Source organism: Atractosteus spatula, chromosome 5, assembly GCF_055471065.1.
Source record: "Atractosteus spatula isolate fAtrSpa1 chromosome 5, fAtrSpa1.hap1, whole genome shotgun sequence".
Taxonomy (NCBI): Eukaryota; Metazoa; Chordata; class Actinopteri; order Semionotiformes; family Lepisosteidae; genus Atractosteus; species Atractosteus spatula.
The window spans coordinates 5,094,112-5,111,835 of record NC_142710.1 but is presented as its reverse complement, the minus strand read 5'-3'; the positions used below and the strand labels follow the sequence as shown (position 1 = coordinate 5,111,835).

Genomic DNA, 17,724 nt, shown 5'->3' with positions numbered 1-17,724 from the left:
CCGCTGATCTGGTGTTCTGTCATTGGATACCTTCTGAAAATTGTACTGCTCACAGTAAAACCCAAAAAGCCACTTCCAAGAAAGACAACCTTCCTGACTTCAGTGTGAGCAATTGTCTGTCTGCCCTTGAACCTGCTCCTCCATTGGCACCCTCATAGCTTTGCGTGGAGACACAGCCACCCTGCCCTGATCAGCCCAGATAGTTCCTCTCGCCTTCAGTCTTGGATTAGCTCATCTATTCTGGTTTAGCTATCTCTGTCAGCCGTTGTTGTTCCCTGAATCTTCACTGGCATCAAGCATTTGATCAGCTCTTTCTCCACCTACTGTGTCATAACAATATACAACTTCATATTAGTATAATAATATTGGCATCTGTTACAGTGTAATAACCATGTTTAATTCATTTAGCATTTTTTAAATACTTTCATTAATATGGTGAATCAGCCCTAAACCTGGTTTGGCAGCGAGTATGGTGAAGGAGAATAAGCAGGAGGTAGGTTTGCAGCTTCACAAAGGCAGAGGGTTTATTGCCCTTTTAGTCACAGGTGCTATTCACCAAGGAGAGGTAAGGAGAGAGACTGCAGGCGGAGAGAAGGGGGAGCACAGTTTCCCACAGGTGCAAAAACAGCTGCTACAACACAAGGTCAAGGGGCAATGGCACTGTCCATAGCTTTGAGGGAATCGGAAAGCTACATTATTGATTTATCTGGCTAGCATTTTTATCCAAAGCAATTTAGATTTACAGTATAAATGTTTATAACATTTTTCGTATATCCAGGAAAAAATGCTGTCCAGCAGAAATAGTAGTATCAGACTTACCACAAGTCACCTACTGCACCACCATTTATTTGGAAAACCATTGCCAGTATTGCTACAGATTAACAAAATTAGAACCATTAAAAGCAAGGACTTAGAATGCAATGTTTATAGCACTAGACTCCCACACTGAGCAAGTAAGCGTAAAACAGAATGAAAGTACTGGTGAGTTCAAATATTGGTAAACAGAATAAAAAATAAACAAGATATAATATTATAGTACAATTCTAAATTAATATTTTGTTTAGAAATATTTGATAAAAATACATTATTTTGTATTTATTCAAATTATTTACTTTTGAACAAGATTAAATTCAGATATAAGAAATACAGTAATAGAACAAAAATAAATTCATGTTATAATAATAGTCCTTAATTTTACTATTTATGCACTGTTCATAGATGACAAAAACGGTTGAATTTTACAATTCCCCATTTTCATCTGTGTATATTAAAAACAGAGACTGTCTTGTGACGAATTCCTGCATGAAAATCTTACATCAGCGGCGAGTGGAAACAGAATTAATCATCTGTTTTTCGTTCTAGGTGTCCTGTTCTCCTATTGGCGTTAATCGAGTAGCTATCAATCCTACCAGTGTACATAATACAGTATACTGGATAAGCCAGAAACACATTAACACTCTTAACTGCCGAAGTTTCTTCCGCACATACAACGACCGAATATTAACATATACAGTATGTGTCACAGTTAAATACAGACATGATATTATGTTAGATTTTGTTGCACTGTGTATCATATAACATCTGTGTATCTTAAACAGAAATAATAGTAATTATTTTTCAGTGCAACGATAACCAAAAATAGCAAGGTATACATAGAAAAGGGAATATTATGTAAACAGCAAGAGTAATCAAAATTAATATATATACACAAGACAAAGCGCTCTCATAAAGATAAATAAAAAAGTTCTACAGTCTTATTTTCGAAATGAACAATTTCAAGGTGTACATTAAAGAGAATCAAGAACGCCCATCCACATACTGTAGATGAGGAGAAAGCTGTTTAAAATGGTATTAAGTTGATTTAACTGGGTAGTTTTATGGTTAAATCATAGATTTTTTTCGCTTTGAAACAAAAGTGTCTTACTGATCACATCTAAGAACAAAATGTCTTATTGCTTCACAAAATGGAGTCAGGAATACTTTCACTTTTATGGGAAGTTAAATCGCGAACGATTGTTTACAGGGAATGATGTTTCGTCAGGATCCACATACAGCGTTTGCTGGCGAGACGGAGAACATTTTGAAATGAAAATATTAGAAATGAATTTAAAATTAAAGTAAAAAATAGTTGCTGGCTTAGACTTTATATTGAAAATAAAATATCGCGCTTTACGACTACACTGTGCGGGATCTTCTAACCACTATCTTCTCCTTCAGCCTTCACGGTCCTAGAACTACAGTAAATAGTCTGGTTCGGCGGGGTAGGATATAAAAATCAGACTGGCCACAAGACACCTGCCGCTATTTATTCAGAAAGCTGTCAGGGGGCTTCGGTAGCGAAGGTGTGACACTTAATGAATTTAGCAGATTCATTTAAACGTTCACTGTAAGTACAGTATATAATTTTGTACTTTAACCCCCCCGAGTTAAACGGACCTATAGGAATACTGCAAGGGTGGAGACTTCAGGTGGCTGTGGGACACCCCGTTTATTTTCTAGCTACAGGTGGGCTGGAGCACAAGCTGTCTATCTGGAACAGAGCAGTCTCCCCCGGACTGATTTATTCATCCTTGTTACAAATCCACAGAAACAGGTAACAGGTGACCGCACATTACTATACCGCTGCTTTTCTATCAACAGGTGTTCCCTACGTATATAAAATGTCTGCTTTGCTTATTGTCACAACACGACAATGACCGTATTAAGAACAACTCAATGTGATTCAAGAGCTGCGTTGCAGTCACTACTGTAATTTATTTTTAGAACTGTCGGCGGTATCTCCACCGAATCTGCCAGTGTTGCGTTAGCAGACATTGAAATACTTAATTTTTCACTTTACAATTTGTTTCGTACCTTATCAGCCATCGTAAACGGAACAAAGCGATAGGAATACCGAATGGGCAGGGTTTGTGTGCCTTTGGGAGACGGGAACTGAGTACAGTTTCGTTTTCACTGGTTTGTTTTTTTAACCTGAAATCAAGCTTCAGATTTTGCTAGCGAAATATCGCAGTTTCTGCTGTTGCTGAGCTGGAGTGCTGGACCGCTGTCGAATTCAATCTGTCTGAACAGAACTCTGATGACCGGTTCGACCCCCTGATCCACGTTACCGATCCCCAGGGACAGAAACGGTAAAATCATTATCACACAACATTACTGTATTCCGCTCGTCTCATCGCTGCGGCTGGCAATACTGTGTACATCCGGACCTTATCCAGGCGCTCAACGATTTTATTTTTACTTGGTGACAAGTATATTGGCAATATACTATGTCAGCAAATAAAGTGTCACGTTATTGAGAAGCGGTACTCTGTAAAGACCCGAGAAATATTCTATCGATTCGCTTGAAGGCAGGTGTGTTTCTCTTTGAGACTTTGAAAAACGAAAGATCAGGGGTCCAGGGCAACACATCTGGGAGCTAAATATTTCCCATGAAATTCTAGACCTGATAAAATTTAAAACTGGAATTAAGCACCGAAAAAATAGACTATTGGAAATAAAGCTCGATCTTATTTTTCCATATTGGAGATACTTACGTTTTCATGTCGGAGGCGTAGATAAAAATATAAATTGGTTCTTGCACAACTTCACTGATCTTGATCAGACTGATTTTAGCGCAGTTATGGAACGATATTTTACACGTCAGAAATTCAGGTAAGGCGTTTCCTTTGTCTTGATCCGTTGTTTTTAACGGGCTGCTCTCATTTTGGTCAACTGAATTATTTAATATATTTTAATGTAAATGCATTTGTACGGTACATATTGTACTGTATAAGAACCAACCACACGGATATATATTCCACCTGATAATGTTTTATCACATATAGAGATCGGTTCTGGATAAATAAAAGATTTCAGACAATTAGAAAAACAATAAATATACATATATGAAGAAAAAAAGGATGGAAAATCATTAGCAGGTGGGTATTACAACTTGACAATAAACACCATGAGTTCAAAACTGTTAGGTCCTGGGTTCGATCCTGCATCGTTGCGCTTTCTCCTCGTGTTCTCTGAACTTTTCCCACCTTGCGAAGACACGCTGGCGTAAATAATATGTTTCTGTGAATGGCTGGGAATATGCGTGCTCTACAATCAGACTCTTGCTCGCATTGTAGCGACTATGGGGTTCGTGCGGGAAATAATCAGGACAAGTCTAGGGATAACTCGCAAGCTCTTTATTCCAGACCTCCGTCCATCAGCAACCAGGTGATAGAAACCATCAAAACAGACTCGAAAAAAGGTTGAACACATAAGGGCAGCAATCTGAACAGGTATACAATTTGAGGGTGGATACAGGTCTTGGGGTGAAACAGGAATAAACAACAACACAACTATGTACTGTACATATCCCTGTATAATCACTATTTACACAGCCAGGGTCGGTTAGAGGCCAGCCTGCGGACACTGAGTCCATCCCCGGCCGCGGTTCCCAACTTGCACCGCGGCGCATATATTATCCGGGTGCGCATCTGCTAAGGCAACTAAGGAAACTCCTTCACCAAGGACAATGAAGATACTTTGAGATAATGTTTGGAATATACAGTGCAGACGGTGTTTCAAATTATCTGCTGTATATCACACGCATTTAAATCTTACTCTAAAATAAATACAATGTATTTTTACAAAACAATTCAAGACAACATATTATCTCATGATCAACTTGTGATATATATATATATTAAATTATATATTACGTTTACCGGTATTTTCGCTTTAAAAAACAATGCATTCCTTCTCTTTTGATTTCTAATCTCAGTGCGGGGGATTACACCCTGTAATTACTGAGTCTATTTAATTTACAATGTAGTTACTTTTAAAATAAAATGTAATATTATTAAGAAGGAATAACTAGAACACATCTCACTGGTACAGTAGGTTACTGTATATAGTTGTCCTATAGAAAGAAGGAAACAATCGAACTTGCTAATAGGCATTGTGAAAATAATTGTTATTAATCTCTGATGTTGCTCTCTTAGCTAGATAGAAACAGACTAACACCTGTGTTCTTCACAGATTCACAATGAAGCGCTCCACACTACTCATCACTCTGATTGCATGCAGTGTAGCATTGATGTTTGTGAATTTGAGTGAGTAATTCTCTCCATTGTCTAGTTTTCTTTACAGCGTTTTATGAAGATCACACTATGAAAGCACTTCAAGATAATTTATTTTGCAGGAGTGAAGGGGAGTTGCTCCTTTTTTTCAATATCTGTCTCTAATCTGAGTTTTTTTTCCTGTTAGTTTTTCTTGCAAATCCTTTGTATGTGGGAGGCCACCAGGGGGAAATGATGGATGCTCGAGGCCGAAGAGAAAAGACTTATTTTTGTTTTAATCTCAAACATTTCATGTTCATAGTATCAGAGTATCAGGGCACTATTGATACGTGTTCACTTACGGTAACAAGACCATCTGATAAAGATGACGAAAGATGAATAAAGAGAAGAACTTCATATTATAATAATAATAATAATAATTGCTTACACTTATATAGCACTTTTCTGGACACTCCACTCAAAGTGCTTTACAGGTAATGGGGATCCCCTCCACCACCACCAATGTGCAGCATCCACCTGGATAATGCGTCAGCAGCCATAGTGCGCCAGAACACTCACCACAGTTCTCAGTGGGGAGGAGAACAGAGTGATGTAGCCAATTCATAGAGGGGGATTATTAGGAGGCCATGATTGGTAAGGGCCAATGGGAAATTTGGTCAGGACACCGGGGTTACACCCCTACTCTTTTCAAGAAACGCCCTGGGATTTTTAATGACCACAGAGAGTCAGGACCTCGGTTTTACGTCTCATCCGGGGCATGTGGGCATTAGGACCCACATGGACCGCAGGGTAAACCCCCCCCATGCTGGCCCCACTTACACCTCTTCCAGCAGCAGCCTTAGTTTTTCCCAGGAGGTCTCCTATCCAGGTACTGACCAGGCTCACACCTGCTTAGCTTCAGTGGGCTGCCAGTTGTGAGTTGCAGGGTGATATATACTGCTTAGGCCTCCGTTCTTTAATTTGAGGGTGTTTTAATAGATTGGCGCTAGTGGCAATACATTTATTCTTGTGTAACAGTGCTTAGTGTGCTTACGTGAAAGTAATGTCACCCCATTCGAAACCTAGACAGTGTAGAATTGTGTTGTGGCAGAAGACCAGGCCTTTTGGTTTAGCAGAGTCTGGTATTGTGTGGAAAATGATATTCTGTGGCTCTGAGACCATGATTGGAATCGATTGAATCCTTACAGGGCCAGAGCAGAGCTACAGCCTTCCCACTTTAAAACTCTAGGTATAACCAAGTCTCCGGTGCTGCTAATATTCAGTGTTTGAACACATTTACACAAGCCACTTCGGGAAAAGGTTTATACCACAGACAGTTGCTGCACTCCTGTGAGATAATGGTACATCCCAAGGTACCACATATTCAACCCCATTGGTGTAATAAGAGCTTGCCCCCCTATTTATTGTAACATGCTCATCAATTATGACTGATATGCAGTATACTGGAGCTAATGTAGATGTTACATGTCAACACTTGTCTAATGTACAGAAAAAATACAATGTTACAAATCACAGATGTAGTGTTTTAACTCACAGAGGTTATAAACTGTTAAAAGATCTTATTGTTACTTTTCAAGATGAGAAATCAGGACTAAAGTTGGATGTTTGGAGAACAGGTGAAAGGTAACAGAGACTGTAACAGACTTGTTAGTGGTACAGATATAAGTGAAGTGAGAGTGTTGTAGGAAAAAGGCTGTATATAAAAATATAACAAAATATTCAAAAGGTAAAAGATAGAAAATAGGTAGTTACCCTAAGAAGTAAATTGTGGAATTTGTGTAGGGAGTTGTTCTAAAATAAAAACAATTTTGTTATACAACTGGAAATCTGTCTTCCATTTGTATTTGATAGAACAAAAAGTAGCCTTTTAGAGGAACAAATAATGTTATTGATGAGGATCACCTTGCAATAAATCAATAGGATCAACAGGATTGTGATGGATTAGCTCTCGCAACACTTCACAATGGCACCTCATTGTTGTGAAGAACTAATAAGAAACTAGTTCTCCCCCATCATGAAATAAACTGTGAAAATACTGTAGCGTACGTACAGTAATTGTGATCGACAACATGCTATAGAAAGAACTCTTACTGTACCTTTTGTTTACAGAAAGAGCTATTCCCAAACTGAAGTGATAATTTAAAATTAAGAAAACGGACGGCAAGTCAGTTCTGGAGAGAGCACACACAATTCACTGCATTTCCTTCAGCATCCCTTCATCACCTAGGCAACCACATGCTTCCCCCCAGCCCTTCTGAAGATACTGTATACGAGCCCTAAAGCCAGTGTGTCGTCCTTTGAAATTTCCGGTGATGAAACAGCAACTGTTAAATTAATAAGGAACAAGTAATAGGTTTATTCCACACTGAATAGAGAAGAAAGAAAACATGTTTCTGCCATGAAGCCTTCTTCAGGTGAGAAGGCTCCATGGTTGAAACGTTGTGTTTTCTTTCTTCTCTTTTCAGTGTGGAATAAACCTATTTCTTGTTCCTTTGCAGCCTACGCATGCTGACACAGCTACCCACCTGAACTGTTACATTACTATACTGTAATAGTAATAATCTGAGGAAAATACATAGGGAGTTTCATTATCTCTGTTTTCTTTATGTTAATGATCTCTACTGGTTCTGACACTGCTGCTATAACAGTTCTGTTATTGGAGATATTCATATTACTGTTACTCCGTTACCAATTTATAGGATTGAAATGCAGTGCCGCACAGCTCTTGGATCCTGGGTACAGTATGACTCTGAATTGAGGCTCCTTCTGTGTGTATTTTCTGTGCTCACATGGGTTTTCCACAGGTTCCTTGGTGTTCTTGTCACCTTTCATAGACTTGCAGGCTGGGATAATGGGTGCCCCTAAATTGTCCGTTTGTGTGTGCACTCACCCTACAATGGAGTGGAGAGCCATCTGGAGTCCTACCTTGCCTCTGTGCTTCTGTCATGAGCTCTGGGTTGCATGACCCTCACCAGGAATTGTCCAAGTGTCCAAACTGCTAACACTTATAAATCTCATACAGGTTTTACATAATGATTGCCATTACTGCACTCATGGATTCTGCAGTATGAGGTCAATTAATTGAACAAATTTCCGTCAAGAAATCTGAACATTTTATATGGATTTTATGCTCTGTTTCCAGGTTTGGCACAAAATAGTAATACCTTGCTATCCAAGACTGATGTGACAGATTATTTTGCAAGTAATACAGGTAAGTACAAATTTGCTTCCTTTTTCGTTTGTGCTCAGAATTGAAAGGTTTTCTTCAGTATTCCATAAAACACTGTGACTCCCCTGGAACTTAAAAATAGGCCTACAAAGAGCCTACAAAAGACATCATCAAATACCTAGCTCATTTGTGTGCTACTATCTAGACTTCTTCGTGCCTAACTAATATACTGGGCTGCTATGCTGCTTACCAGCTTCAAAACGCACAGTCTCTTTGAGACTCTCCATAAAAAAGTAGATCCGAAAGAGTTTCAAAACTCACAAGTTCCTTAGTTCCACATGTCCGGGGTTTGTCTTTCTCCCCCTGGTGAATGGAGCACACAGAGGATCTGCCTTGGTTCCTCCAGACAGCAGATCAACCAACCCTGGAAGCCTTTTCTTTCTGCTTTTTTAAACTTCCAGAAACTGGTCAGGTGATTTAGGGCAGAAACTGATTCCCAGCTGCTTTATGGGTAATGTGGACCAGAAAAGGCCTGCCATTTAGTCTGAAAATGCTACCTATCAATAAAATAAGGCAAAAGAAAATGAAAAGGGTAGTAAACATCCTAGTTAATCGAATCAAATCTGCATTTTCACAACTAAACCTTTCCTCCTCAATCATACACTCTTATTTTAAAAATGTCATTTTGAGAATGTTGAGCTTTTTTCACACTCAAGTTTTAAACAGAATGAATGGTTTCCTTTACAGTACAGGATGCACTGCTAATGATCAATGTATTTTGAACCCAAGGATTGTTATACTCAACTTGTTTCAATTCTTATTCACTTGTCCAGGTCTGAAGACTGAAGATGGTTTTCCTTCATGGTTACAGCCAGCAGTAATTGTATCATTGGTCCTGAATATGGTTGTCATTTTTCTTTTTTTTCTTTACCATTTCTGCAGAAGACGAGGTACATATCACAATTTAAATAGGAGGCATATTTTCCAGTCTAATGTTCTAAATCAGCAAATTAATACAATTCAAGGATTGCCAAGGATATCAGAGAGTCACCTTCTCTGAACTCCTTCAAATCCAGACTCAAAACTTTCTTCTTTAGAAGAGCCTTTACTTAACTGATTCCATTCTGTACCCCTCTGCTCCTTCTATACTAAGTACCACCATCCACGGTCTCCTCTGTGTATTGTAATTGTGTTTTAGCTTGTGTATTCTTTTTATTTTTTGTTTTTGTCATTCTGTAAAGCGCTTTGAGAAGCCACCTTTAAAAGCGCTATATAAAATAAAGTTTATTATTATTATATTATTAATTCAAAATAATGACCTTAGTAATGGCAAACACACACAGAAACATTGTGCATTATACACACACAGAGAAATATTCTTCTGTGTCATTTTGCCATGTGATTATAATAGCCTATTAGATTTGCATGTAATTTAGCTCCTGATTTTTTTCTTTTAAATTTAAAAGAGAAACTGAGAAGAAGGTTGAATGTTTTTTTTTTGTCTCGTACACAACCACTTTGTTCCAATAATCATTCCTATTACAGTAGAGACTTCACCTCTGCAAATGTAATGTTTGTGAATTTGCCGATTCCTGCTTCGGTCTGGCTGATGGGGTCTTGAATGGAAAACCGCAAAAGCACATTTAAACTGAGCTGAAGGTTGTTAAGGTCACCTTTTAGATTAGCTGCCCAACTGACAAGGATTGCGAGATGAATCTAACTAGTGACTGAGCCTCTACCTGCCTCTGTCCAAGTAACATCCTCATCTCAGCGTGGTCTTGTTTTTGTGTCAGCACTGTGGGGAATGACAGGCTAGAGACAGCTGTACAGGCTCACTGGCAGTTTTCATTACAGCGAGCGTGGTAATCCTGGAGCAGGGTATTCGCTGTGAAGGCAGAGAGAAGAAGTGTAGAAGTCCACTGGACACAAAGGAGGGATTTATGTTTTTTTATTGCAGCTGACTACTGTAAATTTGTTATGGTAGTTTGATACGTTGTGTTAGTTGAGTTATCGTAAAGCCAATGCATTAATACTTTAATTATCATGTAAGGCAGGATTACGTATGTCTTTTAAGTTAACTATATAACTACTCTGCAATGGCATAATGTTCTATAGTGGCATAGGGGCAGAATTGGTTGCCTGTAAATTTGGCTATTCGCAACGGATCTCTGAACCAAAGCTCTGCAAATGTTGAGACACTACTATTTAAGTGTGTTTAGTTCCATACGACAAATTCATTTCTTACATATTCTTTAACCATGCCCAGCTCAATTTTATTACCCTAAATCAATAAGTGACCCAGGTGCTTAAGATCATGTTAAGAATTAAAGTTCAATGGATTGGTATGGAAGATCCAAGGTTTCCTTCCCCTGCAACACCAGTCCAATATAATCAGACATAAATTGTTTTTTGTTCATTGAAACTGATAGCAGTGTGCTGAAAGATTGTGGTTTTCTTAAGGAACAAAGCATGTTTTTTTATATTTTCCAGGTGATGCACAGGGTTACGCACGTCTCTTATCAGGTACAATTACCAAATACCATGACAGATATTTAAAACAGCACTAACCTGCTAAACATGGAAAGAATCTTCCCTGAACACATTTTAGACTATTTGGCTGGCAGACTGTAAGATTTATCTTTCACTTTCAGGTGGAGATTTTTACCACATAGTAAAACAGACCAGATGCATTTGTAAAATCTTTTTCTATGATATTTGACTAGGTACTTTTAAAAATATATATTGTGTCTGTTTTCACTTACAGGGCATGAAGAAGAGGAGAGAGAGGTTGGTGGTAGGTACTATTTGTCACTAAACGAAGATTTCTTAACAGATGTAGGTATTATATTTAAAAATGAAGAGTGTCAATTGTCTTACTCCAGGAAGTTGAATGTTAACAAATACACTAACAGAAATGTAAAAACAAAAATTGCAGTGATTCACATTTTTCATGATATAACTAAATTCACTGTAGTTAAGTTACTACTGTGACATAAAGACACCAGTGCGATACTTCAATGTAAATTTGCAAAGTTGAAGTTGGTGTCCTTGGCTGTAAGCAGACACCCATTTCTTACTTGTGCAAATCAATTCATTCATTTCAAACCATTTCAGTCTTTCAAAGTACTGCTTAATTGCTTAATTACAGTGCAATAATTTGCACAATCTGTTTGTGCATTACTGTAATTGGTATACTGTACTTATATATAGTGTGTGTATATATATAGTAATATGTTGAAAAGAATATTTCAAGTGCATTATACAGGTAGCTTTTTTTAAATGATCTTTTGTCATCTATCTGTGTGTCCCTACAATATATTCCCTGACAGAAAATAAGAATAAAGAAACTTAAGAAAGAGGTGAAGGGGTCATACGATCCATCTAGTTTAAAAGCTCATATAACTGTTAAGAAAATGTCATCCAACCATTTTTAAGAGACATTAGGGCATTGGTTTCAGCAGTGTGGCTGAGGTAATCGTTCCAGATTCCCACAACATCACTCCTGATATTTCATTCATTTTTAGCAGTCTGAGTACTGTACATTAATTTAATTGATTCCTTCAACAGTGTTTTTAGTTGACGAACATTTAAACATAATATAGTCAGCTTTTTCCTGAAAAATGTATTGTACTGTTTTATAAACCTTTAGTTTCAGCTTCTCTAGAGAGAAGACTAGCAGTGCTTGAAGAACAAATCACACAGCTGCGTGATGACAACAGTAAGTACTGTACTGTTGGCAGAAATGTAGTAGCCTTAACGGGATAAGATATGTAACCCGATAAATGAATAGCCAACATCTGAATGAGAAATTGTACAATATTAGCTGTTAATTGACTTAAATCTGTCTTTTCAGTGTGTAAGTGTAATAATCAGGAATTATAGAGGTACAGTATGTGGAGTTGAGTGATGGGTCAGAAATATTTCACGAATCTAAACCTAAACTGCTGGACATTGGTCCCTTTGTTTGTTTCTATATGCATATGAGAATAGATGGATATGTTCATTATTGTTCTTGGTACCCTGGGACCTTGAGGAGAAATATATTCAACTTTCTGTTTCTATCAGTGTACCTGAACCCTTAAGTTCTGGCCAGAGGTATTGTTTCTTTGTTGATGTGAATGAATCTTATACACCTTATTGTATTCTTTTTGAAACTCGATAGTAGCCACCTTGCTCATTACAAAATTCCTGCACTGAGTTTCTACTTCAGCTTTGTGGTCCTTGTTATTTTATTAAACTTAAAATAGTATTTTGAATCAATTTTGTCAAATGTATTTGAACAAGCAGGCAAGGACTTTATCCATTACTTATGTATCCATTTGAGTCCCAGGGAATGTTCAAGTCATTTAAAAGTCATTTAGGCAGCTTTACGTTGTTGTAGTTTGAAGGGAACTCAGTGCTACCAATATAGACTGTAACAATCATCCAAGTGGTTATTTAACATACAGTAGGTGTAGGTGGTCTTGTAATATGTGCCTTGATTTCACTGGTGTCCTGTCCAGGGTGTACTCTGCCTTGCTCCTGGTGCTTGCTGGGTTAGATTCCTGCTATCCAGAAACCTGTGGTTGAAGCAATTAGAAAATGGATACTTACATGGATAGTCTTATAGTATTGGCAGCATTTAATTTTACAGCACTAATACAGTGAATAATATTTACCTGATTGCTGGAGGCTATATCTTCTTGAGCCAGTGCTCATTTCACACCATGATTCGCTGTTGGTTAAGACAACGGAGCCTGAGCATGATGTGCTTAACACTAGCAGTAGGGTAACTATTGATAAGAATATTACAGAACTCATACATTTCTGCTGCATTTGTCTGGGTTTGCTTTCACTTGTGTGTGTGTGCATCGGATTCATATGCACTTGTTAAGCTAGAAAAAGTCCTTTGGGTTGCGTTTGTATTAATGTTGTCAAATTAATAATTAGGAGTTCTCTAGACATTTCTATAATGTCTGTATTTTGTCCTGTTATTAATTGCTGGTGTCAATTTGCAGGGAGGAGGAATCGGAGTGATGGAGATGTGAACTGGAGGAGTAGAGACGATGGTGAGTACTGGAATATTCACTTTGGTAGCACAAACAGGATCTTCCAAAGTGTATATTGTGCTCTGTTCAGTTTTAAAGAAGAATCTGTTGTTTAATTCCTGTAACTAACACCTGTTCTACTGTAGAACCTGAACTGCCCATTTAGACCAAATTTGTCAAAATCTTAAAGTTATTAAAGTCTTAAAGCAATTATCTCCTTTTTAGGCAAATTCTTTCACCTGTATAAAGTTAGAGCTACCAGAGCACAGGGGTCTGAATATGTATGCAAGCAGCATAGTTCAGTTTTTGACTTTCTTTAAGATATCTGCTGACAAACAACTAAATAATGTGTTAAGCATAATGTGTAATCCAGCAATATTTGAAAACATTTAAAGGGTCTGAATACTTTTGCAAGCCTCTATATCTAGTCAGTCATTTGTTTAGGAGTGTACTGCTTTCTGTTGTTAACTCTTGGTATTTGCATTTGTAGAGAGAATATCAAAGCTTGAACAAAAGATTAAAGAGCTGTGTGATGACAAACGTAAGTAGTGAACTGATATCTGTGGTATTTGAAATGTAGGTCCTGTGTCCTGACCTCACACCTGAAGAAGGCTCCACGGCCGAAACGTTGTGTTCTCTTTCTTCTTTTTTTCAGCATGGAATGATGGATAGAGCTGGTAACTGTTTGAGTTTTTGAAAACATATCAGACACAGACTTATGTTTTGGTGCCAGTTATCAGATTAGTTATTTTATAGAGAGTGCTGTAAACAAATTTAGATAGAAGTTAAAGGAGGAGTTAGGATTTTATTTATTTGGTTTGCTTTTGAAGAAAGTGTAAATTTACCCTGAACCTTTGTTGCATCCAAGTTGGAGTAATGTTTTCATGTGTAGGTCGGTGCGCCAAATTAGCAAAGGCAGGGATCTGTCTCATATGAACTCCAACATGGATGTAAAAAAATGTTTTTTTTTCTTCATCATAGGAAGAACAAGAAAACTGTCTAATTACTGTATTACTTAATGAAGGTTTTATCTCTTCCAGATATTCAGTTGAGACTTTCAGTGGCAGGTAAGGTACATATTTTTTTTCTACCAATATATTTGTTTGATCTTAATTTAATTATCCAGTACATAATTACATAACTAAAATTTGAGTCATTATCAGTTTTATCAATTCATCTGACAACATTCTTATCAACAATATGAGAATGTTGCTATCTGGAAAAGCAATTAAGGCTTAGGACGCAGAACTAGAATTTAGTTTAATCTTCAAATCCCAAGTGAAGCACTACTGTTTTACTCATTCACCTGAATCTCTTGGGTAAAATGCAGTCCTTATGAATGTAGGTTACTTCTAATACAATTGGTCATCCCCATAAATCACAATGTAGCAGTGTGGTGCAGTGCTTTCATTCTGCATTGCAACATGTGTAAACTCCAAAGTCTTTTTTTTTAAATTGTATAAGGTATAGTTGCATATGGTTGTCTGTTGGACCCCAGAGCCCATCTTTAAAGATCTTACGAGACTTCAGTCAATAAAATGTCATTACATAGTCACTTTTTCAGACCAATTTCTGTTATAAACATTCTGAGTACTGTAACAGTAATGCATGCAATCAACATTGAACAAGCACACAGCTTAAGTAGCATTCATATTGTGAAGGAGCATTAATCAATTTTGTATCGCTCAACTGGCCTAGAAATAGACATTGAAAGTCTTTGCACTTTGTCCTACATTGTCTCCTTGTTTCTCTCCTTCTGCCCCCAGTGACAGTGACCCTAGATAAGGACACAATGAACGCCTACCTGAGAGTGTCAGAAGATGGCAGATCAGTGAGGTGGACAGAGCAGCGCCAGAATCTCACTGACAATCCTGAGCGGTTTGATAAAGAGCCCTATATCCTGGGCAAGAGGCCAGAGGGGACTGTGTGGGGGTACTACTGGGAGGTGGATGTTAGGAATAAGAAATACTGGGAGCTGGGAGTTGCTAAAGATTCAGTTCTCAGGAAGGGACAACTAACTCTGAGCCCTAAATCTGGGTTTTTTGTTCTGAGCCTTTGGAATGGAAAAACACTGGAAGCTCTGACTGACCATGAAACCCCCGTGATCTCAGTTCCCATTCCCAAGAGAGTGGGAGTCCATGTGGACTACAGAAAGATGAAGGTCAGCTTCTATAACGCTGTAGATAACTCCCACATTTACACATTTGAAGAGAATATTGACAAGACAGTCCGTCCATTCTTGTCCCCTGGAAACCAAGATCAGAACCCTTTGATCATATCATATCATATGACCTGTGCTATCTGACTCATGTTTGAAGTGTGTTGCTCAGCTCGTATGGGGCAATGTGTGTTGATGTCTCATACACAACTTCTTAATCTTCCTACCAAGTGATTTCACATGTGCAAAGTTTGTTATCATCAGAGCTATCACTTATCATCTATAACAGTTACGTTATAAAGTGACAGGGGTTTGTGTTATATACCCTATATCCCATCTTTATTGGACTAACAAGGAAGAAGTGTCCAATATCTGTTTAAATACCAATGAGATATTTCAAGATAATCTGACTACATTCACAGACAGAAAAGGATTCAAACAATACAATTAATTCCTTGTATGAATGCATACAAGTAATTCATAATTCCTCAATATATTATCTGAGCCCTTTACTCTACTCACACTTTATCCTGTTTGGCTGTCTCCACACAGTTTGTAATCTCAAACACTAATTCACAAAAAAGATGTTAATATCACATACAATTAAATATATTCTATCAGAGTGACTGTAAATCCCCAAGCCAACAGATTTTCAGCCCATTGGGGTGGAGCAGTGGCTCTGTGGCTAAGGAGTTGCACCTGTAGCTGGAAGGTTGCCGGTTTAAATCTCATGACCGGCAGAGGAATCCTACTCCATTGGGCTCCTGAGCAAGGCCCTTAACCCCAGCTGTTCCAGGGGTGCTGTATAAATGGCTGACCCTGCGCTCTGACCCCAAGCTTCTCTCCCTGTCTGTGTGTCTCATAGAGAGCAAGCTGGGGTATGCAAAAAGACGAATGCCTAATGCAAGACATTGTGTAAGGCTAATAAAGTGATCTTATTGATACACATTTTAAGACTGCAGCATTCCTGTGGACTGTGCCTGGGCTTCTTATCAACAGTCCAGTCCTTACACATCTTTGTTACCCAAGTCTCTTTTTACACTCCTTTCCTACAGCTGTAGGTGTCCAGATACCCAGCTTCCTATGGGGCATAACCTCAGGGGAGAACCTGAACCTGATTGTATGAACCCTAATCTCCTAATCTCAGATGATGTAGCGTTTAAAAGTTTCCCATTGCAGAGAAACTCATCTTTTTGCCAAGTTCAAGAGTCCAGGTAGCTGAATAACCACAAGGCAGTGCTTCTTTAACTAAAGCTTTTCTCACTCCTCCTAAGTATAACACTATGCATGATTCATAAGGCCTAACCATGGTGCTCCATAGCTCTAACCTATCAAGTGCTCCCTAGGAGAGACAGGAGCCCCTATCCAAGCAGAGCTGTTTGAGAAGACTTTGAATCAATCTGAATCTTGCCTGTTTTAATTTGTACTCTTCTTATTAACCTGAGACATGCATGGTCTATCTAACCATGTGAAAGACAGCTAGTTACTGGTCTTCTCTGGCTCGTATTGTGATCGGGTGTTCTCCCATTCAGGTTTTTAGATCATCTACCTCTTGTACCTTTTGCTAGAGGCTGCAGTCTCAGCACATGTGCCTTTCTTAAGTGGCTTCCTTATGAAAATGTGTTTGTAATGACAAATTTACCCTGTCATTCGAATAATCATGTGCCTTGTTGGTCTTTTACATTTCTCTCTAGAGTTTTAATTTTACCTCTGCAGTTTGTGTTTTCTTGGTTCACATACAGAAAAGTGTGCCTGTCAATTTGAGATTTTAAATCTACTTAATTTTTAAATTAAATTTAAATTTAAATCATACTTTACGTAGTGAAAAAGTGAGACAGCAGTGTTGATTAAACAAATACGTCATGACCAGATGAGTTCCTGCAGAGGAACAGCACCACTTCAACACTGAAAGAGTTCTCTGCGACTTACGACTACGATTAAATGTTTGTTTTGTGTTGGAAATGAAATTCTATTGCTGCTGCTTTTGTGCTGATTTTGCATTTTTAGGAAGTGCTCATTATAAAACTTTTTTAAAGTGCTGTGAAGTACAAAAATATTGACAAAATCATACATGTCTAAGGGTGATGACCTGCAGTAAACAAGGGTGTTGGTTCTTAAGAATAAGCTCAGAAAATTGTATCGTGTACTATTTCCCAAACTTTATGAAGCACTACAGAAAGCTTTAACCAAATGTAACAAAAAAAATAAAATGATAAATGTCATGTTGAGTTTACGTTTTTCTTTTTGTATCACATCTGAATGTGAAAATAGCACTGTCGATAAATTAGGATGCGATAAATACCTGCAAAAAAACAG

At 38.0% G+C, this 17,724-nt stretch overlaps 1 protein-coding gene across 5 annotated transcripts; it reads left to right on the top strand.

Annotated features, from left to right (window-relative positions):
* The first annotated feature begins 2,500 nt into the window (after window positions 1-2,500).
* LOC148833649 (erythroid membrane-associated protein-like) lies at window positions 2,501-16,353 on the top strand. 5 transcript variants are annotated; one of them, XM_088915489.1, is made up of 11 exons: window positions 2,518-2,593; window positions 5,014-5,087; window positions 8,197-8,265; window positions 9,057-9,173; window positions 10,714-10,746; window positions 10,988-11,017; window positions 11,873-11,941; window positions 13,221-13,271; window positions 13,741-13,791; window positions 14,291-14,317; window positions 15,017-16,353. In XM_088915489.1, exons 2-11 carry the CDS (start codon window positions 5,021-5,023, stop codon window positions 15,553-15,555), a joined length of 1,053 nt encoding a protein of 350 aa, XP_088771615.1. In that variant the 5' UTR covers window positions 2,518-2,593; window positions 5,014-5,020; the 3' UTR covers window positions 15,556-16,353. The 5 variants fall into 5 exon arrangements, with proteins under 5 accessions (XP_088771617.1, XP_088771615.1, XP_088771616.1 ...); XM_088915490.1 differs by lacking the exon at window positions 2,518-2,593 and adding an exon at window positions 2,645-3,128; XM_088915488.1 differs by lacking the exon at window positions 2,518-2,593 and adding an exon at window positions 2,645-3,651 and having other exon boundaries at window positions 11,879-11,941.
* The last annotated feature ends 1,371 nt before the right edge of the window (window positions 16,354-17,724 follow it).

Coding starts and splice junctions, on each gene's coding strand:
- LOC148833649 (XM_088915487.1), top strand. CDS start 3,620: ATGGAACGATATTTTACACGTCAGAAATTCAG. Junction 3,652..5,013: donor TTTACACGTCAGAAATTCAG/GTAAGGCGTTTC, acceptor TGTTCTTCACAG/ATTCACAATGAAGCGCTCCA. Junction 10,747..10,987: donor TTACGCACGTCTCTTATCAG/GTACAATTACCA, acceptor TTTCACTTACAG/GGCATGAAGAAGAGGAGAGA.